Source organism: Cervus canadensis, chromosome 20 (assembly GCF_019320065.1).
Source record: "Cervus canadensis isolate Bull #8, Minnesota chromosome 20, ASM1932006v1, whole genome shotgun sequence".
Taxonomy (NCBI): domain Eukaryota; kingdom Metazoa; phylum Chordata; class Mammalia; order Artiodactyla; family Cervidae; genus Cervus; species Cervus canadensis.
The window spans coordinates 37,778,516-37,804,019 of record NC_057405.1 but is presented as its reverse complement, the minus strand read 5'-3'; the positions used below and the strand labels follow the sequence as shown (position 1 = coordinate 37,804,019).

The following is a 25,504-nucleotide window of genomic DNA, read 5'->3' as shown; positions in this document are numbered from 1 at the left end:
GCTATGCCCTCTCCCTAACCCAGAGATCGAATACACTTCTCTTACATCTCCTGTGATGGCAGGTGGGTTCTTTACCACTAGCACCACCTGGGAAGCCCCTTTGCCCCATACAATTTATTAAACTCTTTATGTACATTATCTCAATCAGAACAATCCCTTAAGGGAGGCAGTATTATTCCATTTCTGATAAAACTGAACGTAAAGAGGCAAAGAAATTTGCTTAAGAGCATATAGATGGTAAATAGTGGAACTGAAGTTTGACCCTAAGACTGACAACAGCCTATGCTCTTAATCGTTTCCACTAAGCATCAACTATGATCTTGTCACTTGATGGTGGGGATATGCAGAATACCAACCCTTTTGTACTTTGCACAATATTATGTAGAATGTAAAACAGGTCTCAAAAGCATGATAGACTCAGTATCCTCAAAAGCAACAACATATACATAGAATATATAAATTATTAGAACTTACGAACTATCTGCTATCAAATCTGTGCCAGTGTGAATAGTTAGAAGCAACTTACATCATTGGCTTAAAGCTCAACATTCAGAAAATTAAGATCATGGCATCCGGTCCCATCACTTCATGGCAAATAGACAGGGAAACAGTGGAAACAGTGGCTGACTTTATTTTTCTGGACTCCAAAATCACTGCAGATGGTGATTGCAGCCATGAAATTAAGATGCTTACTCCTTGGGAGGAAAGTTATGATCAATCTACATAGCATATTAAAAAGCAGAGACATTACTTTGTCAACAAAGGTCTGTCTAGTCAAAGCTATGGTTTTTCCAGTAGTCAAGTATGGATTTGAGAGTTGGACTATAAAGAAAGCTGAGGGGCAAAGAATTGATGCTTTTGAACTGTGGTGTTGGAGAAGACTCTTGAGAGTCCCTTGGACTGCAAGGAGATCCAACCAGTCCATCCTAAAGCAGATCAGTCCTGGGTGTTCATTGGAAGGACTGATGTTGAAGCTGAAACTGCAATTCTTGGGCCACCTGATGCAAAGAGCTGACTCTTTGAAAAGACCCTGATGCTGGGAAAGATTGAGGGCAGGACGAGAAGGGGATGACAGAGGATGAGATGGTTGGATGGCATCACCAACTTGATGGACATGGGTTTGGGTGGAGTCCAGGAGTTGGTGATAGACAGGGAGGCCTGGCGTGCTGCAGGTTCACGGGGTCGCAAAGAGTCAGACACGACTGAGCAACGGAACTGAACATCACTGTTTTAATATACAATTGGCTGTGGACTTGTCACGTGAGTAACAACACAACTCAAGTACAGTTGACCTTTGAACAAGATGGGGTGGGTGGGGTCTTGGGGAAGGATTAGGGGTATCGAATCCCTGCAAAGTTGAAAATCTGTGTAAAAATTTATAGTTGGCCTTTCAACCTCTAATCTTGTAGTACTTTAGTAGTACTCAGTGGAAAAACAACAACCACATATAACTGGACCCCAAGCCCTTTCAACCTCTAATCTTGTAGTACTTTAGTAGTACTCAGTGGAAAAACAACAACAACCACATATAACTGGACCCCGAGCAGTACAAATCCATCTTGTTCAAAGATCAACTGTACTTACTTTGAGGAGGACATTGTTTTCTGTGAGGTACAGAATGGATCTTTAAGAGATGACCTTCCTCAAGAGCTGACTCTAATTGGCTTACAGGGCATGTATCTTTGAAAGTTACTGAAAATATAAAAAGCATACTAAATCTTGAGTCTGTGGTCCAGCTAAATAAGTCCCCAAGCCTAAAGTGGTTGGATAAGTCTGCACGGAAATAAGTGAAATTTCAGTTCAGTTTGAAGAACTCGGATTTGAAGAGTTGTAGGGAAAGTTAATGGCACCCCACTCCAGTACTCTTGCCTGGAAAATCCCATGGACGGGGGAGCCTGGTGGGCTGCCGTCTATGGGGTCGCACAGAGTCGGACACGACTGAAGTGACTTAGCAGTAGCAGGGAAAGTTAAAAGTACATTTCAGATGGAGGATCACTGGGAACTACACTGTCCCATCGCAACCTGCTCTGGAACACAACGCAGCATCTCACACAAGCTCCTGGTACAAGGTGGCCTCAACTAGCAAGCACCTAGCACCGGAGGAAGCCTCCCCGGGAGCCGCAGGGTTCAAATTTCAACAGCTGGGAAACTCCGGTCAGAGCCCGGCTCGCCGTACTTCCGCTTCCGGCTCAGACTCCGCCCCAGCGGAAGTGGTCTGTGGGGGAAGAAAACGGTGAGACACTCTGGACCGCGCAGGCGTGTTGTGGGCTGCTGCGATGGCGCCGCCGGGTATCTTGAACAGGTATCTTCTGCTCATGGCACAGGAGCACCTGGAGTTCCGCCTTCCGGTGAGCCCGCAGGGCCGTCCACTGCTTCTGGCGGGAGAGGACGGCGCGGTGGGGGTTGATGTGCGGGTGGAGGCGACCCTCCCAGTCGGAGCCCGCGGGGACTGGGGGTCTGTGCTTGTCGGGGAGATCACTCGTCCCCCCCAGTCCTTCGGCCCCTGGGACGGCTCTGAGCCCCGGGAGGATGTGAGAGAGAAGTCCGAAACAGCTTCTCAGCTTCGCTAAGCATATTTATTCATTCTTCTGTCCTTGTGCCAGTTAACCGGAGTTAGGTAGGTGAAATGGCAACCCACTCGAGTATTCTTGCCTAGGGAATCCTGTGGACAGAGGAGCCTGGTGGGCTGCTGTCCATAGGGTCGCACAGAGTCGGACACGACTGAAGCGGCTTAGCATGCATGCATGCACTGGAGAAGGAAATGGCAACCCACTCCAGTGTTCTTGCCTGGAGAATCCCAGGGACAGAGGAGCCTGGTGGGCTGCCGCCTATGGGGTCGCACAGAGTCGGACTCGACTGAGGCGACTTAGCAACAGCAGCAGGTAGGTGAATATGACCCGTCCTCTTCCTGCTGAAGCTCTTCGTCTATGGGAAAATAGAGACAGCGGACAGAAATGCTTAGGGTAGTATTTTAAGTATCGAATATGCGGCTCAAATTTCATGGGGGTTGGAGTAGTGGTGGTGAATGTGGGTGCTAGGGTTGAATGATGAAAAGTTGGGGAAATTTTTGTTTATTCAAGAAAGATTTTCAGAATACATGTAATAGAATGTGCTGGGCGCTGGGGATATAACAATGACAGACTTTCTGTCTTCACGGAGTTTACCGTTTAGGCTAAAGGGTGACCAGATGCATAAACAGAGCATTATGAAATCATTTTGGTAAGTGCAGTGATAGAAACGCAGTGAAATACCAGCATATGGAAGGGAAATCTGAGGGGTGGGGGATGTTCCCATTGAAATGGCTTTCAGGAGGGTATGACACTTGAACTGTAACTTAAAAGATGAGTAGAAGTTAGCCAGGCCAGGGAGAGACACAAGTAAATTAGAATTACAAGCTATTCATTATTACTGAATTACCAAATAGGTAGCAAAGAATGACAAGAGAGCGGGAGACAAGGATTGTTGTTGTAGTGTCTCAAGTTGTGTCCAACTCTTTAGCAATCCCAGGGACTCTAGCCCACCAGGCTTCTCTGTCCACGTGATTTCCCAGGCAAGAATACTGGAGTGGGTAGCCATTTCCTTCTCCATGGAATCTTCCCAACCCAGGGATTGAACCCGTGTCTCCTGCATTGGCAGCGAATTCTTTATCACTGAGCCACCAGCGAAGCCTGGGAGAGAAGGGTCAGTTCAGTTCAGTCACTCAGTAGTGTCCAACTCTTTGCGACCCTATGGACTGCAGCACATCAGGCTTCCCTCTCCATCACAAACTCCTGGAGCTTGCTCAAACTCCTGTTTGAGTGATGCCATCCAATCATCTCATCCGCTGTCATCCCCTTCTTCTGCCTTCAGTCTTGACCAGCATCAGGGTCTTTTCCAATGAGTCAGTTCTTCACATCAGGTGGCCAGAATATTGGAGAGAAGGGTAGGGTTCGTAAAATGCAAAGCCTTAAGTACTCTGGAACTTAGAACGAGATTTTATTGAAGAATTTTAAGTAAAGACGTGACAAAATCAGATTTTTTAAAAGTCACTTTGGAAGCAGTACAGAGGGTGGATTTGAGGGTAATCAGGAGCTAGGAGGTGAGTCTGTTGGAATAGTCTTGTTAATAAATTAGAAAGCCTGAATTAGGGCAAGGAATAAGATGGCTGTATACATTGGGACAATGTTTCGGTGATAAAATCATCAGGGCTTGATGATGGGGATTGAAGGTTAGATGATTGGTTGAAGGTGGTGGGGAGAGGGATCAATCAAGGATAACTCCTCGGATGGTTATCAAGGTGTTTCCATTTAAAATAGCACAGGCAGAAGTAAGATTTAAATTGTGGTTATGCTGAATTTGATATGTTTGTGTCACATCAAACAGAGATGACGAGGAGGCAGTGAATATGAGTATGCACAGATCTTAATAGAGCTGCCTGGGCTGGTAACTGATATTTAGAAGTCTTTTGTATATGAACTCTAGGAGAGAGAACAAAATTATTCAGAGAAAGCATAGCATCAAAAAGAGTAGTGGGCCAAGTACAGCATTGGAAGGATTGATATTAAGGGGAAGTGGGAAAAGAAGGTGATGAGGAAGATAGGCAAGCGTCAGAATAGGAAGAGTTGTTCTTGTTGTTGTTCAGTCACCAAGTTGTGTCCGACTCTTTGCGACCCCATTAACTGCAGCACACTAGGCTTCTCTGTCCTTCACTATTTCCTGGAATTTGCTCAGACTCATATCCATTGAGCCAGTGATGCCCTCCAACCATCTCATCCTCTTGTCACCTCTTTTCTCTTCTTTCCCTCAATATTTGCAGCATCAGGGTCTTTTCCAGTGAGTCGACTCTTCGTATCAGGTGGTCAAAGTATTGGAGCTTCACCGTCAGTCCTTCCAGTGAATATTCAGGACTGATCTCCTTTAGGATTGACTGTTTTGCTCTCCTTGCAGTCCAAGGGACTCTCAAGGGTCTTCTCCAGCACCACAGTTTGAAAGCATCAATTCTTCAGTGATTAGCCTTGGTGGTCCAACTCTCACATCCATAGATGACTACTGGAAAAACCATAGCTTTGTCTGTATGGACTTTTGTTGGCGAATTGATGTCTCTGTTTTTTAATATGAGACCAAAGAAATCAAGTGGGTAAAGCTTTAGGATTTTTCTAGAGTGGTTGTATAGTTTTAGGGGAGAAACAGATTATTTGGTTTAGTGATCACTAGAAAATGAGAAAGCAGAGAGAGACTGCTCTTAACAAAAGAAAGGAAAGTAAGAGATTGGTTAACAGTTTGCGGGAGACCTAGAGTCGAGGGAGAATCCCTTTCCCTGTTGGAGAAATTGGTGTGTTTTTAGGCTGGAGGGAAGGGGAAAGTGGGTATAAGGCCAACAGTGGGAGGTGTTGGCCTTTCCATAGATGGGAGCTTGGGCAGAGGAGACTTAGGGCAGGTGTGGGTAGTTGCCTACAGGGCTATTTTCTAGGTAATGAATGAGTCAAGGTACTTTCTTGAAAGATAGAGGACCAAGCAGTTGAATGGAGAAATTGAGAAAAATTTGAAATAATCATTGAAAGCAAAGAGGGAGCTGATGAACTAAACAATTGAGTAGAGAAGAACTCGGGTGTTAGAGTGATGCTGAAAACTCAACTGGGGTGAAGAGCATGTATTTGTGATTGTGCCAGGATTCTGTGATTCTCTTCAGTTGTGTTCAGTTCACCGGCCTTACGAGTTTGCGAGGAGGACTGCTGCTTTGATTCAGGACTAACGTGTTGCTGAGGAGGTGCGCTGGCAAGATGAGGTGCAAGGACATAGAGTCTCATGGAGGAAGTAACATTTTAGTTAGATCTTAATTGATAAGGAAGATACTCTGGGGATGAAGAGGACTGGAGAGCCCCCTTCATTGAGAGAGAAAAGCAAGTGTAGAGGCCCAGAGGGGTGGTTGTTTATGGTGGTTTGGCTGTGACTTGTGTGGGGAAGGAGGATGAAGTAACAGATAGTGAGGCTGGAGAGGTGGCTAGGATCCAGATTCTGGAGCGTTTTGAAACTGTTGGAAGTAATTTAGATTTTATTTTAGTTTATGGAGAACCACTGGCTTTCCCCCCCACCCCTGCCTTTTTAAGCCAAGAAGTAGCAAACATTTTTCCTTTTTAAATCATGAAGTGACTCACAATCATTTGTGTTTTAAAAAGATAATGCTGGAGTACCAGAGAAGGGATACCACTGAGAATCCTGTAGAATTCTAATCCACCAGGGTGGAAGTAGAGAGAAGCCAAGGAGGGTGAGAACCTGTAGTCAGGTAATGCAGGGAGAATGGAGTGGTTAGGCTGCAGTCTTGAAAATAGCGTCCCTAGTATTTGCTGATTTTTAACCCGTTTCTTCTTTCTTAAATTCTTCTTAGTGTATTTCCCTCATGCCAGTTTCATCTCCGCAGAGCTCGGTCCTCTCTTCTGTCTCCATTGTCCTAAGGCTGAAACTCGAGTCTGGCATCTAAAGCCTGCCATTGCATGATTTTCTCCTCTGCGCCCTCCCAGACCTCCCGCCACCAACGGTGCAGCCAGATACCCTTCCCTGTCATTCCCACCGTCTTGTCTGGGTCTTTCCTCTGCCACTGTTCAGTCTATTGATTTTGTATAGTCAGTGTTCATTTAGATTTGCCCACACACTTGTTTATTTTAGGTTTATCATTTTTTTCCTTGATTCTTTTTCAGATGTGCAATTTCTTTTTTTTTTTTTTTCAGTCCTCTGCCCAAATTTTTAATTTTGTCTTTTATCCTCTTCAATATAGAAAGCACTGTTATGTTAAAGCATGTAATTGATAAAAGGGGTCCTGTGGGTCAGTTTCTCTTGCTTCTTTTTCATATGTGTGCTGGGTGTTTTTAAAATACATGCCAGATATAGTTTTATTTAAATTTATTTAGTAAAGTTTAATATAGTTCTATTTAAATTTATTTTTAGAAATACATGAAGGCTGGGATGATGCGAATGCTCTTGATGATAGGAGCATTAACACTCCAGGATCACTGAACCTGTTTTCAGGCCTTGAGTCTGTTTCTGCTCTGATTTGAACATACTTGATAATGTGCATAGTTTTGGGGGATTCCAGTCTAAACTGGGTGGTTTTATCAAACTTTCTTTCCTTCCCATTGTTGGCCCTGTTCTCTTTTTTGTTCTTCTGGCTCCGTTAAGCTGTCCACCTTCACCGCTACTCTTGGATTCCATATATTTCCCAGGGAGAGAGTGACTTTACCTTGTGATTTCTGCCCCGTCCTGGATCTTGATTTGGTAATTCTTGTCATCTCTCATGCCTTCAAGTAGAGGTCTTTTTTTTTTTAAAAATTCTTCTCAACAGGAGGCTTAATCTGAATTACCTGAATTAGATTTGAATTGAATTGCCATCACTGAAAGTGAAAGTTCTCTTTCTGTATAGATTCTCCCTGTGTTTCAGGGCTTAAAGTGAGTTTCCATTGAAACTTTTCTTCTAAAACTGAAGCAATCTTTTCTTCCTTTGTACTCTAGTATATTATTATTATTATCTGCTTCTTAAAGGGCATTCACTGTTGTACACTTCACATTTCAGTTACTAGGGTAAATGTTAGTTCTACTAGACCCTAGCTCCCTCAGGGTAACTATGTATCTTTACACAGCTCAATGCCTTGCATATATTAGTCATTTAATAAATATTGAATTGAGTGAAATAGGATCTCTTTGGGGAAGGCAATCAAAAGGATGCTTTTGGACCCATCTAATGTTAGAGGGCTTCCCAGATGGCACCATGGTAAAGAACCTGCCTACCAATGCAGGAGGCACAAGAGATGTGAGTTTGATCCCTGGATGGCAAAGATCCCCTGGAGAAGGCAATGGCTACCCACTCAAGTATTCTTGCCTGAAGAATTCTATGGACAGAGGAGCCTGGCGGGCTACAGTCCATGGGGTGGCAAAGAGTTGGATTTGACTGAGTGTGCATGCGTGTGTGTGTGCGTGCGTGCATGCATGCGCGCGCACACACACACACATTATTAGAACTGCCAGACAGGAAAGCTGTAATGAGTAGCTGCCTATGTGATTTAAAGTGAAAGATTAAGAGTGCAAATATGGTTCTGGTTTTGCCTCTGTGCAGTTAATCAGGGCCAGTTTTAGTTGGCAGCCGCCTTATTGTACTAAAAGTAAAGTTCAGACACCTGGATTTTACTGCTGGTTCTGAAGTGAACTAAGTGGATGAAAAAGTGAGTGGCTAAAAGAACTGCAAAGCTCATGTGAATTAATGCATCAGGTATGTACCAGATCATGCCATATTTTTGTATCCAATGTCTAAATTCTTTGTTCCTGATGTAAAAAGATTCTCAACTGAAAAGTAAATTTGCCATGTGATGAATAAAATTTTTGCTTTGCTTTTTTCCAAGTAGGTTGATGTGGTAGTTTTAATACATGTTTTGCTTTTCAGTTTGAAACATGGATTATCACATTTACTCTGACTTTTGAGTCATTTCTTAGATTTTGGGTAATAGTGCTAATCCTATGCCATAAAATTTCGAATAATCCTCTTTTTTTTTTTTTAATGCTTGGAACCTTTATGCTTTAAGCTGTTGCTCATTTCTAACTGTATTCCAAGAGCAGAATTTTGAAAATGTTATGAATGTATGAATTCATGTTATGAATTCATAATATGCTTTAATAAGGAGTGAACAATAATCATTCTTGGCCAAGAAACTTAATCTATAACTTCATTTTTTCTTTTAAGTAATATAATTGTCAGTCTTATTTGCTTTCTTGACTCACTGAACTTCAAAGACAGTGTTGTGGTGATCACTATCTTGACTCCTTCAATTACAGCCTAGGTTCTTTGCTCTTTTTGTTATAGATCTCCTTAACCTTTTGAGGTAACTGAGTCCTGTTTTATCGATGAGGGAACTGGGAGTTGAGGGAGTTAAGTTTCTTGTATATAATCACAGAGCTGCTCTTTGGAAGAACTGGCCACCAAATTGTGGCCTGCCTCCGAGGTCGAATGCCGCCTCCTGTTTAAATCTGTGTCACCTGTGTTGCAAAATAACTATTGGACTGCTGCTTCAAGTCACTTCCCTCGTGTCCGGCTCTGTGTGACCCCGTAGACGGCAGCCCACTAGGCTCCCCCATCCCTGGGAATCTCCAGGCAAGAACCCTGGAGTGGGTTGCCATTTCCTTCTCCAATGCGTGAAAGTGAAGAGTGAAAGGGAAGTCGCTCAGTCGTGCCTGACTCTTCGTGACCCCACGGACTGCAGCCCACCAGGCTCCTCCGCCCATGGGATTGTCCAGGCAAGAGGACTGGAGTGGGGTGCCATCGCCTTCTCCAACTACTGGACTACCTTCAGTGATTTCCTGATAGTCTCTGCTAGTTCTTGGTCTGTCCATATGATTCAAGTGAATGCAGCACCTTCTAGTACCTGGGATTAAAAAAAAGATTTGTTGCACAGACAAAAGAAAAAACAGATAAGGCACTAGTTGCACAAACCTCCCGTTCTCCTTGGTTTTGAGGTAGAGGGCTTTCATAGTCTGGGTGGACTTTCTCCTGTGGTGACCAGGGCTGGCGGTGGGCTTGATGTTAATTGTTCCTTCTCCTGCCTGAGGGGAAAGGGGATCGTAGGCACCCTCTCAGTAGGTTTCATCCTGTGTAAGACCCACCCAGCAGAGTGGGAGTCTACCTGCTTTATGTTATTTGAGGAGATAAAATTTGTTAGCAGTATAAATTATAAGGTTTATATCCTCATCTCGTGTTTACCAATACAGAGTATTTGCTTCATAGGCTATATGAACTGTCTGAACAGATTTCAACTTTGCATTCTTGATGTTTTTAAAGTAACTGTTGTATTCTCTTTCTTGTTCTGTAATTTTATCCAGAAAGGAGGTTAACTTACCATAACTTGTACTTATTCAATTAATCCATAGTGATGCTCCCCAATCACTTGTCTGTTTTTTAATTCAACATATATTTATTCATCTAATTAACTGGACAAGACAGCAAATTTAATCTGTAAAGGATTCTCTTCTGACATTTAGTAAAATTCTATTATTGGCCTTCATTAATCATAAGTTAATACATAACTAATGATTTTATTTTCTAGAGAAAGAATGGTTCCAAATACAGCTTTTAAACATACATTAAAAATAATTTTCTATCCAAGTAATCAAAAGATTAAAACAACAGAAGTGCTATTTTTCATATATTTAATTAATTAAAAACAGTACAGCATCCAGTTGAACAGTGGTGAAGGCAAATTGATACTCTCACCTTATAACTTAGAACAGTTCTTTAAGAAAGTATTTTGACCATATGTACTTTAAGGAGCCATACAATTTTCCACATCTCTGGGTATAATATTGTTTATTGCATCTCTATCTTAAAGAAACAATCTGAAATTTGGAAAAAGCCAGATATTTATGAAAATGAATATTTAGCCTTGTTTTAAACTGATAAAATTTTAAAACACCTAGGTGTTCAACATAAAGTATATTGTTTCCTATTGAAAATTTGTAATCCTAAAGCCAAGGAGAAAAATGTTTATGAAATTAATATTTAAAGGGAACTAGTAAGAGCCCTAAACCTCATTACAAACATGTTATTTCCTTTCTGAACATCCTCAAATCATCTAATGGTTTTATTTTTATTGATCCATTGTCAGATATCATTTTTGCAATCTGCTTTTTCCTTTTCAGAAATCAGGGCATTTTCTCAAAATCTTTTGACAACTTTTTTTTTTATTCTAGAATTTCTCAGAAATTGCTTCCCATGGTTGTGACTGTTAAATATTTTCAGAACCCAGAGTTATAATTTGTCTGGTATTGACATTTAAGCCCTTTAGGTAGATAATAAACCCCCTCTCTCTTTTTTTTAAAAACTATGTTAATAACTGTATTTTATTATACTTCTAAGTTCCATGTGTTAAAAATGTATTCTCTAATATTTTCAATATAGGAGATAAAGTCTTTGCTTTCACTTTTTGGAGGTCAGTTCACCAGTAGTCAGGAAACTTATGGAAAGGTAAGTTGAATTTGTATTTTTTATTAGACCTATATATATATGGTATCCTTAGAAATCTTAAATTTATATCTTTATAGTTACTTGTGTCTGTTTTTAAGGGCAGTTGAATAAAAAGGATATTTTGGAAATTTTTTTGTTTTGGAAAGTTAGATTTATCTCCAACATTTACTTTATTAGTTTTTACATTTTACTTCAGTAGTTTACCATAATTTGTATCTGTCCCTTTATTGAAAAGAGGTCTGTCTTATGTTAATGAGGTATAATTAGAATTTGGCTGGATTTCAGACTTACTTTTGATACTCATTTTATAATTTGAAATTAATTATGCATGTGTGAAATTGTGAGTTTATGAGCCATGTATTTTGTGTTTGACAGTTCTGTGTATTGGGGAAGTTTAAAACATAGAAAAATAATCATTCACAATTCTTCTTTGACGTGACTTATAATTTGGCAATACTGCCTTCTAGTCTTTTGTTATATGTTTTCCCCCCTTAGTTGTAATACTAGCAGTGAACTTCTGCATCTCTTTTTCATTTGATAGCATTAGTACAGTCACATACCTCTGCTTAGCATTCACTACTAACAGGGCTGTATATTTTCCATCAATTAACTCAATCATAATTTATCTAATGATTTCACTTCATTCAGCAGGCTTTTAAATTTTTCCTAATAAAAATAATACTAAGGTTACTGTCCTTTCCCCTATTTGGGTTATTTTGAATTTTTTTGTAGGATAGTATAAAAATTGGAATCAAGACTGGGTCTGGCAGGGAGGACTTCTCATAAAAAGCGAGAGAACTAATTAAATTGAAAGTCCCCTGGTGCTGGACTTTTACTCCTGATTGAACTTCAGTTGTTGATGGAGGAGGAAAAGAGAGAGCATGTGGATATAATTGGGTGAGGGCGATGAACTGAGGTTGGGGTCCTACTATATATTGCTGCATTCTGGCGAGAGGTTATCTGGGTGGAGCACAAAGATGCCTATAATCTTGGGTATTAAAACCCTCGGGATGCACTTGAACTTTTTTCCTTGGATAAAATAATAAGTGATAATTGAATAATATACTCCATATAATTTTTCATCATAGTTATTGCAGAGACTCCACCCTCTTAGGTGGCCAAAGCTAGCTACAAAAAAAAAGGGGGATGATTCAGACATATATTACTTAGTAATTCAAAACAAAATAGCTATATTATAAGAAAATATTAGCAAAAATAAAAAATTTTGAGATTATACTTAAGGGTAAAATGTGCATTAATTCTTGGTCGTAATACATGAAATTAACCTTAAGTTTAAATAACCTTAAATTTGCAGTACAAAATGTTTTCATTTATATGGTCATTTTTAAAAGTATTCTGATTTTGTACTGTATTATCCTAACAGGTTATCTGTTAATTAATTTTTTTCCACTATTGGAGTAGTTTTTTATTTTGGTTAGTGTCAGATTATATATTCTCAGATAAAAGTAGCAAATAGGAATTTCTTCTCATTGACTTCTTAAATAAGGTCATAAAACCACTTAAAAGTAAGTTGTATATTATTATTTCTTTCAGTCTCCTTTTTGGATTCTTAGCATTCCCTCTGAGGATATTGCCAGAAACTTAATGAAACGGACAGTGTGTGCCAAGTAAGAACAACTTATTATGTTCTCCTGCATGAGTGTAAGCTGGACTTCTTATAACCACTCTGTCCTTTTTTTTTGCTATATTGGCAGAAAGTAGAAGGGGTTGATTGTTGCGGGGAGCTCAGTTTAGCTTGTAGTTACGTGTATTTGCCACTGGATGGTGACGAGAGAACAGAGGAGAGTTACCTACTCAAACTGTGGATGAGAGAATCTCAATGATGAAATGCAGAAACATGTGCTTTAGAATAATTTTTTTAAACTTCTATATTAAGCAAGCGTATGGTTTAAGATATAAATGCTGTGTTATTACATAGGAAAAATGCCATATTTAATTATAACCAAAGTATTGAAAGCCTAAAATTTTTTTAGTTTTTCTTATAGATGGTTTTTAATTAGATGAACAGATTGGTGAAGTGTAAGATGACAAAAAATGAAGCCTGCCATAAAATATGTTTTACTGTTTTATTTGCTAGTGTAATTCTGATTGTAATATCTTGATGTGAATTAATATAATGATGTCATTCTTATTTATCCTGCATGAGTGTTTTCTGGCTTTCATCATTAGTATCTATTCTTTTTTCCTTTCTTCTTTTTTCATTGTTGGAAAAATCTGTCTTTGGGTTTGGAAATTAAACTGCATTTTCAACTAGCATTTTAAAATTGAAAAACTTATGCTATCCTTGCTTTATTTTTTTTAACACTCCCCTCTAGCCCCCTGAACATTTTGACAGATTTCTGAGAACTCCCTTCTTTTTGCTTGGAAATTATATTTAATATTGCAGTGCAAATAAGATTTTACATATATCTAGTTTTGTTAATACGGTTAGCAATGCTTTATTATTGAGTAGATTACAACCCCCATATAATTGAGGGCAGGAGGAGAAGGGGGCAACAGAGGATGAGCTGGTTGGATGGCATCACCAAGTCAATGGACATGAGTTTGAGCAAACTCCCGGAGATGGACAGGAAAGCCTGGCGTGCTGCAATCCATCCGGTCCCAAGAGAAGGACACGACTTGGTGACTTAACAACAACAATTGAAAACTAGCTGCATTGCTAAATCTAATCTCATAAATTGAAGCTTGTTAATGAGTTTTACTTAGTCAACAAAAATGACCAGAAAATGGAAACAAAACTAAAAAACATGTCATTTGAATAATTATCACTGTATATTAGCATATTAAAATTTATGACTCTGAGAGATGTTTGAATTCCAAAGATAAATCTTATAGGCTTAAAATAGCTTATTGAGAACCAGATTTATATGCTTCCTTCAAAGCTCATATCTTTGATGAATGCATTTGAGTAATGGCACAATAAACAGTTGTGTAATACTTGTGCAACATTATGAAATAATATCCCTGGCTGCTTTTTCAGTTCAGTTCAGTTGCTCAGTCGTGTCTGACTGTGACCCCATGGACTGCAGCTTGCCAGCCTTCCCGGTCCATCACCAACTCTTGGAGGTTGCTCAGACTCATGTGCACTGAGTCAGTGATGCCATTCAACCATCTCATCTTCTGTCATCCCCTTCTCCTCCTGCCTTCAGTCTTTCCCAGCATCAGGGTCTTTTCTAGAGAGTCAGTTCTTCGCATCAGGTGGTCAAAATATTGGAGCTTCAGCTTTAGCATCAGTCCTTCCGGTGAATATTCAGGACTGATTTCCTTTAGGATGGACTGGTTGAATCTCCTTGCAGTCCAAGGGACTCTCAAGAGTCTTCTCCAACACCACAGTTCAAAAGCATCAATTCTTTGGTGCTTAGCTTTCTTTATGGTCCAACTCTCACATCCATACTTGACTACTGGAAAAACTGTAGCTTTGACTAGATGGACCTTTGTTGGCAAAGTATGCTGTCTAGGCTGGTCATAGCTTTTCTTCCAAGGAGTAAGCACCTTTTAATTTCATGGCTGCAGTCACCATCTACAGTGATAATGAAGCCCAAGAAAAGAAAGTCTCTCACTGTTTCCATTGTTTCTCATCTATTTGCCATGAAGTGATGGGACTGCATACCATGATCTTAGTTTTTTGAGTTTTAAGCCAGCTTTTTCACTCTCCTCGTTCACTTTCATTAAGGGGCTTTTTAGTTCCTCTTCGCTTTCTGCCATAAGGGTGGTGTCATCACCATATCTGAGGTTATTGATATTTCTCCCAGCAGTCTTGATTCCAGCTCTGCTTCATCCAGCCTGGTATTTCTCATGATGTACTCTGCATATAAGTTAAGTAAGCAAGGTGACAGTATACAGCCTTGACATACTCCTTTCCCAATTTTGAGCCAGTATTGTTACATGTCTGGTTCTAGCAGTTCCTTCTTCACCTGCATACAGATTTCTCAGGAGGCAGGTAAGGTGGTCCGGTATTCCCACCTCTTTAAGAATTTTCTACAGTTGTGATCCACACAGTCAAAGGCTTTAGCATAGTCAATGAAGCAGAAGTAGATGTTTTTCTGGAATTCTCTTGCTATTTTGTTGCTCCAGCGGATGTTGGCAGTTTGATCTTTGGTTCCTCTGCCTTTTCTAAATCCAGCTTGAACATCTGGAAGTTCTCAGTTCACATACTGTTGAAGCCTAGCTTGGAGAATTTTGAGCATTACTTTGCTAGCGTGTGAGATGAGTGCAATTGTGCAGTACTTTGAACATTCTTTGGCGTTGCCTTTCTTTGGGATTGAAATGAAAATTGACCCTTTTCAGTCCTTTGGTCAGTGTTGAGTTTTCCAGATTTGTTGGCATATTGAGTGCAGCACTTCACAGCATTATCTTTTAGAATTTGAAATAGCTCAGCTGGAATTCTATCACCTCCACTAGCTTTGTTCATCATAGTGATGCTTCCTAAGGCCCACTTGATTTTGCTTTTTAGTCTGTGTATATTTTGCATAGCTGAGGTTATATCTTAAATGATAACTAAGTAAAAGTAGTATCACTGTGGAGGCCTTCTGTCTATAATTAATAGATAAAGGGGAATTCATTTTCAGAGGATAAAATTCACAATTCTAATTGTAGCATTAATTATTCTTGAATAGTGGACATTAGAAGTGTGTATTCAAAACTAACAAATTCAGATTTTTTTGTGGTAGAATAGGGATTGAAAGTTGATTTTGTTTGACTTATTTTTAACATGCACCGTTTTTTTAGCATTTTACAGAGTGAAAAATATAACAAATACCTAGGTACCTACCTTGTTAAATCTCAACATTTTGGGGTAATTTGCCACAATTAAAAAAAAAAATAAACCATTACAGAAATGATTGGTGCTGCCTGTGTACATTTCCCAGTTCTAACCCTCCTTCCTTTGAAGGATAGTTTCTTAAAGCATCATCTGTCAGAAAGGTTTCATTATTATTGCTATAATCAGTGAAATATTTTTGATCATACTGATATTAATAAGTTGACACCCATGCTTATTTATATAGCACCCATGGGAAATGTAGCAATCCATGTAAGTTTTCTAATCTCTAAAATAGGAATCATAATAGTGCAGTCATATATATGGAAACATTTTACTCTGAAAATCTAAATCATAAAAGGTGTTACTCCAGTGTGCCAGTTATAATGGAAGCTTATGACGTTATATATTGAATATTTTTATTTTTCCATTTACATATAAATTTGTCGTTATATAAATTCTTTCTGAAAGAGGATATGGAGTATTATTCTTACTGAATCTGGGTTATCACTCCAGGCATTAGTTCCTTTATTGTTACTGTATAATAGTTCATTGGGGATAATTATGAATTGTGGCATCGTCTGTGCCTTTCCTGAATGGCCTGGAGTTCTTGTCTTTTTTCATAGAGAAGTGGTGTATGGATTCTGGAGTCAGATGGATTGGGGTTTGAATCCTACCTTACAAATTGCTGTATATCTTGAGAGAGTCATGTAATCTTTTTGTGCCTCAGTTTCCTCACTGGTTAAATGGATGATGATACTGGCAGCTACCTCAGGATTCCTATGAGGAGTGCCTGAATTAATATTAAATGGCCTTAAAACAGTCCCTGGTACTTTGAGTTATATTGAGTGTTAGCTCTAACTTAGCTAAGTAAGAGCAGTGTAATTGTAGAGGCCCTATTTCTATAAATTCAGTACAAGGGAAAGGAGGAATTCATTTTCAAAGGATAATATTTGCAGTCCTGAGAGCAGCATTTTTTCTAATCATAAAGTAGTTGATTTTAGATGCACAAAACTGTAATATATAGATCAAGTTTCATTACAACTGATTCTAAAAACGGTTTTGTTGATTGCAATAAAATTTTGCTTAATTTTTTAATTCCTTAAAATAGATATAAGCTTGAGACTTTTTTCATAGTAAGAATTTTGTATTTAAAAGTAACAGTTACTAAGTGTTATCAAATATGGCTAGATATCAATGGTAACATTTTTATCCAGTCATTTTTCCTTTTATGTAGAAGATATTGGGAAAGATTGAGTTTCTTGCACTTTGTTTCATTAAAAGAAGTGATTTTTATGGCATCATTTGTGTTCTAGTTTTTTAAAAAAATGAAATGATAATGAAGAAGACTTCAAAAAAGATCTTGACTTATAAATTCTTCTTCTGTGTAAAGTTCAACTTGTGTTTGTAATGTAGACTTAAGCTATATTTGTTTTCAGGATACGTATTTCTCATTTAATAGCTTAGAAACATAGGCAGTAATTGTTTTGGTGGAGCGAGCATGAAGAACTAATGAAATAATTGTTACATATTACTGTATGAACTAATTTTTTTTACTGAGGTTAGTGCCAATCATTTATTTCCTAGGTCTATATTTGAACTGTGGGGTCATGGAAAGTGTCCAGAGGAGCTGTACAGCTCTCTTAAAAACTACCCTGTAGAGAAGATGGTACGTAGCAAATATGGTTTTATATAAGCATATCTGTAGATACTGTACTATCTACATGTGTACTATGTACAAAACTTAAAGAATTTATCTGCTTTTATTTTAGGTTCCATTTCTACATTCAGGTTCTACATATAAAATAAAGATTCACACATTTAATAAAACATTGACACAAGAAGAAAAAGTCAAACGGATAGATGTAAGTGAATTTAGCAAAAACCAAAACCTGTGGTCGCAAAGAGCTGGACACGACTGAGCACACACCCAAAAGCAAAGCTAAAAGGACCTATGAGATTAATGTAAAATAGCCACCGTTGATGCGTAAGAATCCCCAGTGTCTACTAAGTGCTTTTGTACCACATTATATGCTAAGCACTTTTCATGTTTTGTCTTATTTAATGCTGATACCAGACTTACAAGATAGGAATTATTATATAAGCACTATTTTTCCTTTTATATATTTATATTATTTAGAGTTACTTTTATTTTTTAGGCACTTGAATTTCTGCCATTTGAAGGGAAAGTAAATTTAAAGAAGCCACAACATGTATTTTCTATTTTGGAGGATTATGGTTTGGACCCAAACCACATCCCTGAAAATCCACATAATATTTATTTTGGTAGATGGGTAAGCAAGTGTTCTTTTTGCCTGTTTTATTTTTCTTTAAAACTGAAATGTTAGTCCTTTGAATTGGACTCTTTATATGTAAAACTTGAAAGGAGCTGAAGAGTCAGAACTACTGTGTGAATTAAAATCGGTGGAAAATATGTGGTTGTGTGTTTTGTCTTTTCCAGAGATTCTGATGAAATGCAAGAGGATTATTATAAGATGTGGGGCCTAGGTAGGAGGTTACGTACCTGGAAACCTTAACCCAAAACTTGTCGGAAAGCGTGAACTACTTTTAAATAAAAGCAGAGAAAAGGCAGAGTGCTGTGACAGCAGGCTCCTCATTTGTGGAGCTCTGTGATTGAAGTTTCCATTCTTAAATGAAATTACTGCAGAACAGTTCTGCTCACTTCCCTAAGTCACTGAGTGGGCAAATGGAATCTGTGGTTTATGCTACGGGATATTGCTATTTAGGAGAATAACAGGTGGCTAGAGCTCCCTACCAGCTCCTGGAATAATTGCATTCAAATTCAATTCAAATTTACTTTGAAAAGCAGAAGTAAATGGGAACACACTAAGAAATAAAAAGTGTATGTCCGTAACTGCCTCAGTCACATTTTTACATGAAGCAGTGATTAAGTGGAAAGAAGTTATTGTCATCAAGATACTGTGGGTTTAATTTGAATAATTATTTTAAATCTATTTTGTAGATTTATACTTATTGAAAAATATCTCTGATCTAGATTGCAGATGGGCAGAGAGAGCTTATTGAGTCATACAGTGTCAAAAAGAGACACTTTATTGGAAATACAAGCATGGATGCTGGTTTATCATTCATCATGGCCAACCATGGAAAAGTGAAAAAAAATGATGTTGTATTTGATCCATTTGTTGGAACAGGTATTTTTATTTAATTGTTTTTAACTAATGTAGTGATGTTACTTGTTTATATTAGTCAAGGGCATAGTATTATTTTTGCTAAAAGATTAAATATAATAATTTTTTATTTATCACTAAATAAGAGACAACCACATATTTGTATAATAGCTAGTATTTGACATTTTTGCTACTTCTAAAGATAATGCTGAAAGAATTCTATGGGCTCTGTTTTTATTTTTATTAAATTTCTTAGAATTTTGTGGGGTTTTTCCCCCTAAGTAGACCACTAAGGGGAGCATACCATTCATTATAGAAATGTTGTAAAGCTTTACAGTTTCTTTATATAGGAAATTTCTTGTTGTACTTGATTAAAAAATCAGGAAAACTTGAGGAAGAAAGACTTGAGTGACATGATTTTAAAAAATATTCATCTTTTAAAATTGGCAATCATATACTTACATAAAAAGTGGTTAATGTGCCTTATCTTTGGCTTGTGGAGGTTCACATGTGGAGTTTGAAAATAAGAAAAGTGACTGAGTATCAGTGGCCTAGAGCGTGACTGCTGAGGCCATGACCTGGATTTTGTCCGCACTTGATTGGGTGTCCTTGTAGTTAACTTTGTGTGGAAGTCCAAGGATGTTTCAGCTCAGTCTGAGGACATTTTCCTGCTTTAACCCATTTTTCTTCCATCTTGCCTATGTTTATGGAGTACTCGCAATTAGGTTCACCTTACTAAATTCACTATATTCAGATTGTGTAGGAATAAATTGTGTGTGATTGGACTTTCTCACTGTAGCGGTCTTTCCCTGTCAGAAACTCATCAGAAACTGTAAGCAGTGATGATGCAGGAGCTCCCATTTGTTGAATAGGAAGCATGTCAGGTACTAGCTGAGAACTCTAAGGTTACTATCTAGTTTAACTCTTTAAAGCTGCTGAAATTGAGATACTCTACAAAACCTTCCTGAGATTATGGCACAGAGAGAGAGTAAATGACTTGCCCAAAGTTGTGCGTTGTATAAATCTCATGGGTTTCAAACTCAAGCAGACTGACCCCAGAGCTCAGTGCCCTTTCTGTCATAGCACTGCCTCTCTCAGCATTAGGGTCTGCCAGCCAGCTACTGTACCATAAACTAACGTGAGGAATACAGCACATGAGGAGCAAATAGAATCACGGTCAAGAGGTTTCTGAGTGATGGAATAATTTCCTGAGTTGTTAGATCAGTCTTGGTGCGTCTCTGCTCCACTCCTCCGTTGTCTGTCTATATCCTACCCCCAACACATTACCCATTCCTTTCATTCCTATCCTGATCATCCTAAGTGCCTCCCCAACTCTTTGAACTTGACAGGAAATAATACCAAACTTATGGAAATGTTAACAAGAATAAAAATAAGAGAAAGAAAACCTACATATTTTTGACCCAGAGTGGACTGCTGTTAAAATTTGGCATTATTTGCTTTATCACTTACTTTCTCATTATGTTTTATATACACAGTATTTTTCTTTCTGTACCATTTGAAAGTAAGTTGCATCCATTATACTCCTTTACTTCTCAAACATTTTAACATATGTTTCTTGATGATAAGTATATTCTCTTACATAATCACAGTATAGTTTTCACTGTTAGTAAACATACTTTTCATATAGCACTTTAGTGTTGGTATTTAGTGTTCCATTTTTGTTGGTTGACTTATGAATGTCCTTTAGACCATCTTTTTTTCTTTTTCATTCTAGCATCAGGTACTATATTTTGTTGTCAGCATTTCTTTGATCCCTTGATATGGAATATATCTGAAGTCTTTTTCTTTTATGAAACTTGGGATATCATCCCTCCTCTCTTTATTTTTTATCCAGAATATTCCTTATTTTGGGTAATTTGATGTTTCCTTATGGTTAGATTAAGGGGTCATACTTTCCTGGCTCGACCACTGCATTCGTAATTTTGTGTCCTTCTCAGGGCATCCACATAGTACCCATCTCTACCCATTGGTAATGTTAATTTTGATCAACTGGTTAAGATGGTGTTTGATTCCACCCCCCCCACCCCCCTGCACTGGTTACTATTTTTTTTCCTTGCAGTTAATAGGCAGTCTGTACGGAGACACACCAGGGTCTTGTAAAGGTTCTATTCTACACATCTGAATCACCCCCACCCCTCTGGTTGTCAGGTTTAGCGCTGATTGACAGTTCTCGCCCACACCAGTCTTGACTTCAGCTACAAAGGGATGATTTTCTGTCTTCAGCACTCCCTCCAGTGGACACCTGTCTTATTATAAGCAAAATCTCTTTCTTTTTCTTTGTATTCATTTATCTATTGATAATAAGAATTAATGGATTTCCCTTCCTTTTCCCAAGTGGCCTTTAATCCATTTTTTTCTTAACTATTTTATTGCTCAAATTGTCCCAGATTTGCCATGTGCGAGCCCTTTCATATTGGATCTGTCTTTGTGATATGTTCCTGTAGTCTTTTTTTGTTTTTAAAGCACCTCCTTCTTTCTGGCTCATTTCCTACCTCCCCAGACCCTGGAATCAGTCATTTCTCTTAGAAATTCTTATTTCTTTTAGTGGGGAATGGTATTAATATTAGAAACCAAGATCTAGGTACTAAGTATTTTTGCTTCTATACCCTTTCAGCAGACAACTTGGAAATGCATGTGTGTATATATATACATATGTATATATATAATATGTATATAAATGCATATGCAAATACACATATTCATGCATACATACTGTATGTATACATAACTAAACATATATGCATAGTTTAGAACTTGTGAGTTCTCACATATACTACAAATTCTACTCTATCCTTATAGGTTTCTTTTTTCACTTAACAATATTTCCTAGAAATCACTTCCTTTAGTTCATAGAGATTGTTTTCATGTATCTTATAGCGTACTCCATGGGTTTGAAATGAAATGAAAGTCGCTTAGTTGTGCCTAATAACTCTTTGTGACCCCATGGACTATACAGTCTATGGAATTCTCCAGGCCAGAAAACTGGGTAGCCAGCTGTTCCCTTCTCCAGGGGATCTTCCCAACGTAGGGATTGAACTCAGTCTTCTGCGTTTCAGGCAGATTCTTACATATTGTAATTTATTCAGACAATCTCCTAAGCTTGGATGTAGGTAGTTTCCCACATTCACAGTTATAAATAATGCTTACAATGAATAATCTTTATATATATACTTTTATAGTGTTGGAAATATAGCTCTAGGGTAAATTCCTAGAATTAGGAAATCAGGTTGAAGTGTATATGTGTGTGTAATTTTGTTAAATGTGGCGACGTTACTCTCCATTATGGCATTTTGCTTGCTTGCCAGCAATGTATAGGAGTCCCTGTTCCCCCACAGCCTCACCAGCAGAGTGTATTAGGCTTTTGAAATTTGCCAGTCCATTGGGTGAAAATGTTATCTCAGTGTAATCTTAATTTATATTTTTCTTATTATGAGTGAAGTCTAATAACTTTCTATTTTAAGGACTAGCTATGAAACTTTTTTTGAATTTTCTTAAAGTCATTTCCCTATTGTTCTGTAGATATTGTGGTTTCCCCCCTTATTTTTAAAAATACTTTGTATTTTAGTCCCTCTTTTTTTTCCTGTTTTAATGTATATAAATACATAAAATATTTTATCTCAGTTTGCCATTTTTCTTTTGACTTTGCATATAACTGTCTTTTAAAAAAAATTTTTTTTTTAAACCAGGCAATAGCTTTCCCTACATCCAAGTTATAGGGGAATTCAGCTATGGTTTCTTCAGTAGTTTTGATTTTTTTCCTTTTAGATTTCTGATGCATTTGGAGTTTATTTTCTTGTTTGCTGTGAGGAATAAATCTAATTTGTCTTTTTCCAAATGCTGACCCTCTGTTAATTATCTTGTTCTTGGATTTCTAAAACCTTTTTCTGGGGAGTGATTTTTTTTTTTTTATGAGATACATACATGTACATGTTTAATATGCATGTGCACACACACACATAGGCACTATCAACAAGTATAAAAATAGTTACTAGTATGGGTAAAATTTTCTTTCCTTGACATGGATGAGGCTGGGCATATTATGAAATGCTAACTTCCATAGCAGTCAAGATGTTGACTACCTTTAGTGTAGTAAGGCGTGAGAGATCTGTCCCTAATTTGCTTTAGGGCAGCTCTTTAGAGTGAGGGGTATATCTTGGTCATTTGAGTATTTGTATAGGACAGTTAGAGGATAAGATGCTTGGATGGCATCACCGATTCAATGGACATGAACTTGCCCAAACTCTGGGAAATGGTGAGGGACAGGGGACAGGGAAGCCTGGTGTGCTGCAGTCTATAGGGTCTCGAAGAGTCGAACATGATTTGGCAACTGAACAATGACAACATAAGGACAATTAATGGAGAATTAATTGCACTATGCAGGACAGTTAATGAAAAATTGCAGGAGGATCTTTCCAAAGACGTTGCTAAAATACATTTCATAATTTGTGTTTGTTGTTTAAGTGTAGCTTTAAGACTTTAGCTTTTAGTGCTTTTGTTTTAAAACTGGTGCTCAGTTAGTCTTACTGTTTGCAACCCCATGGACTGTAGCCCACCAGGCTCCTCTGTCCATGGAATTTTCCAGGCAAGAATACTGGAGTGGGTTGCCATTTCCTTCTCCAGGGAATATTCCTCACCCAGGGGTCAAATTCACATCTCCTGCATTAGCAAGTGGATTTTTTTTTACCACTGGCTCCACCTTTAAAACTGATAATGGCCAGTAATTGTAAACAGGCAAGAGTTTTTTAAGCAGTTTGTCCTCTTTCCTGGGCCTTTTCCCTCTTTGATGGGTAGTACCTTCTGAAGGATTGGAGAAATAAGCAGCCCAGTGCTTTCCTCCATGGTCATAGTTTTTCACACACTATTGGCTATTTTTGTCCTTTTTCCTTTTTAGTCTTTGTTTGTTTTTAAATTTAAGTGTGCAATCCCTTTTCTGTTTTAAAGATATAAAATTGATATTTATTAGTTTCCTAAATGCTTTCCCCACAGACTACTTATGACCTGGGATATTTTCAAGCTTATAGAGTAGGTTAGAGAACTTCTGGGAAGTTGAAAGGAGAGATGTAATCTTTTCCTACCTAAATACCTTTTCCTTTTTCTTTTAGACAGTCTGCTGTCTTGTCTAGCATGACATTATAAGCTGCAGAAGCACACTGTTCATTTCTGTTTCAGCAAATACATTGATTCTCATTGTAGTAAGGGTTTTTTGTTGTTGTTTTTTTTTAAAGTTTTGCATCTCCATTTTTCCAAGGGAGAAGATACATATCCTGGATCAGCTCTCAGTAATTAGAAAGTACTGCTATTCTAATATGAACATCACTAAAGGAGTGATGAGGATGCATCAGTTGAATACCTACCACAGGCTGACCTGTGAGGTGATATAAGACTTGTGAATGGCATACAACTCTTAACTGAGTGTGTAGCCTTACTTAATCTAATTTGTTAAATAACAGAGTTTTACTTTTGTGTATCTAAGTAGCAGCCTGATAAACATTTACTTCAGTTGCTGCTGATCTAGAGGAGGTTGCCTGCTTATAGGCCACCATAACAGCAGAGAGAGTGAGTTTTAAGTCCTTACTCTTATCAGTTACTTTGTGACTTTGAGTAAAATCCTTAACTGGTCTGGGCCTCAATTTCATCATTTGTAAAATTGTAGTAAGTAATACATTGTGAGGGTAGATGAGGTAAGATATGTATATGAACTTCTTAGGAAATTGTGTGATGCATGGTAGACAGTGAACTGTACTGTTTATCATTTTTTAGTTATTTTGTTAAGCACTGAGATCCTTTTTGGTGAAAGATGTTAGATATAGCCAATATTGAATTGTTACAATGAACAATTTGGCTATGAGTTCATTTCCTAGTTCTTTCTTTGACTGATTTCCAAGATATTCATAATTTGCAACTATTTGCAAATTATGGCAGCAAAAAAAGTAATTGAGGGTTAAAATTGTAAACTTCTGTTTCCCTGTTTATAATGAAAATAATTGGCATAAGTGTCTGCCAGTGTCTGCAGGTGCAGTGACATAGCTCTGCAGCCATAGCTCAGATTCCTTTCCCTTTCTCCTTTCTCAAATGAATCAACTCCTTTAGTGGAGAATATACCCAGGAGACTGGTTGTGTATTCCTTGGCTTCTTCTACCTTCAGATGGCCCATAGGTGTAAGGAAAAGAGTAAAATTTTAAAATTTTATCTTTGCAGAATGATAGATGTGAGATTAAGGTGTTGAGATACCCACTGTCCTAGCTCTGGGAAGAGACTGTGAAAAGAAGAGGAAGTTAGGAGAGAGACAATGGATCTCTGTGGGTCTTTCAATAGTTTCTGCTTCCCATTTGATTCACCACTCTGTAGTCCCATTTTTGGTAGAATTTCTGTTTTCTGGCAGTATCCTTTTGCATAAGCTGCCAGTTTATTAGAGTTCTTTGTATTTTGTTTTCTTCTTTTAGGGTAACATAGGTGAAGTAGTATCACAATTTTTCCTCCTTTTCTTTCAGCAAAACCAAAGCCCAGTTCTGATTTTCACATTTTATATAGCTTTCCACTTAAATCTTTACAGGTGAAAATCATAAATTAGTTTCT

At 38.1% G+C, this 25,504-nt stretch overlaps 1 protein-coding gene across 3 annotated transcripts in view; it reads left to right on the top strand.

The window, feature by feature from the left end:
- Positions 1-2,197: 2,197 nt before the first annotated feature.
- Positions 2,198-25,504, top strand: part of TRMT11 (tRNA methyltransferase 11 homolog) — a 57,876-nt gene continuing 34,569 nt past the window's right edge. Inside the window, exons 1-7 of one of the 3 annotated variants that reach the window (XM_043439345.1) lie at positions 2,198-2,348; positions 10,913-10,978; positions 12,533-12,606; positions 17,346-17,427; positions 17,531-17,623; positions 17,918-18,052; positions 18,775-18,931. In XM_043439345.1, coding sequence (XP_043295280.1) covers positions 2,277-2,348; positions 10,913-10,978; positions 12,533-12,606; positions 17,346-17,427; positions 17,531-17,623; positions 17,918-18,052; positions 18,775-18,931 — 679 coding nt within the window. In that variant the 5' untranslated portion in view covers positions 2,198-2,276. The remainder of the gene's footprint in view (positions 2,349-10,912; positions 10,979-12,532; positions 12,607-17,345; positions 17,428-17,530; positions 17,624-17,917; positions 18,053-18,774; positions 18,932-25,504) is intronic. The other 2 variants (XM_043439347.1, XM_043439346.1) reach the window with 2 other exon arrangements.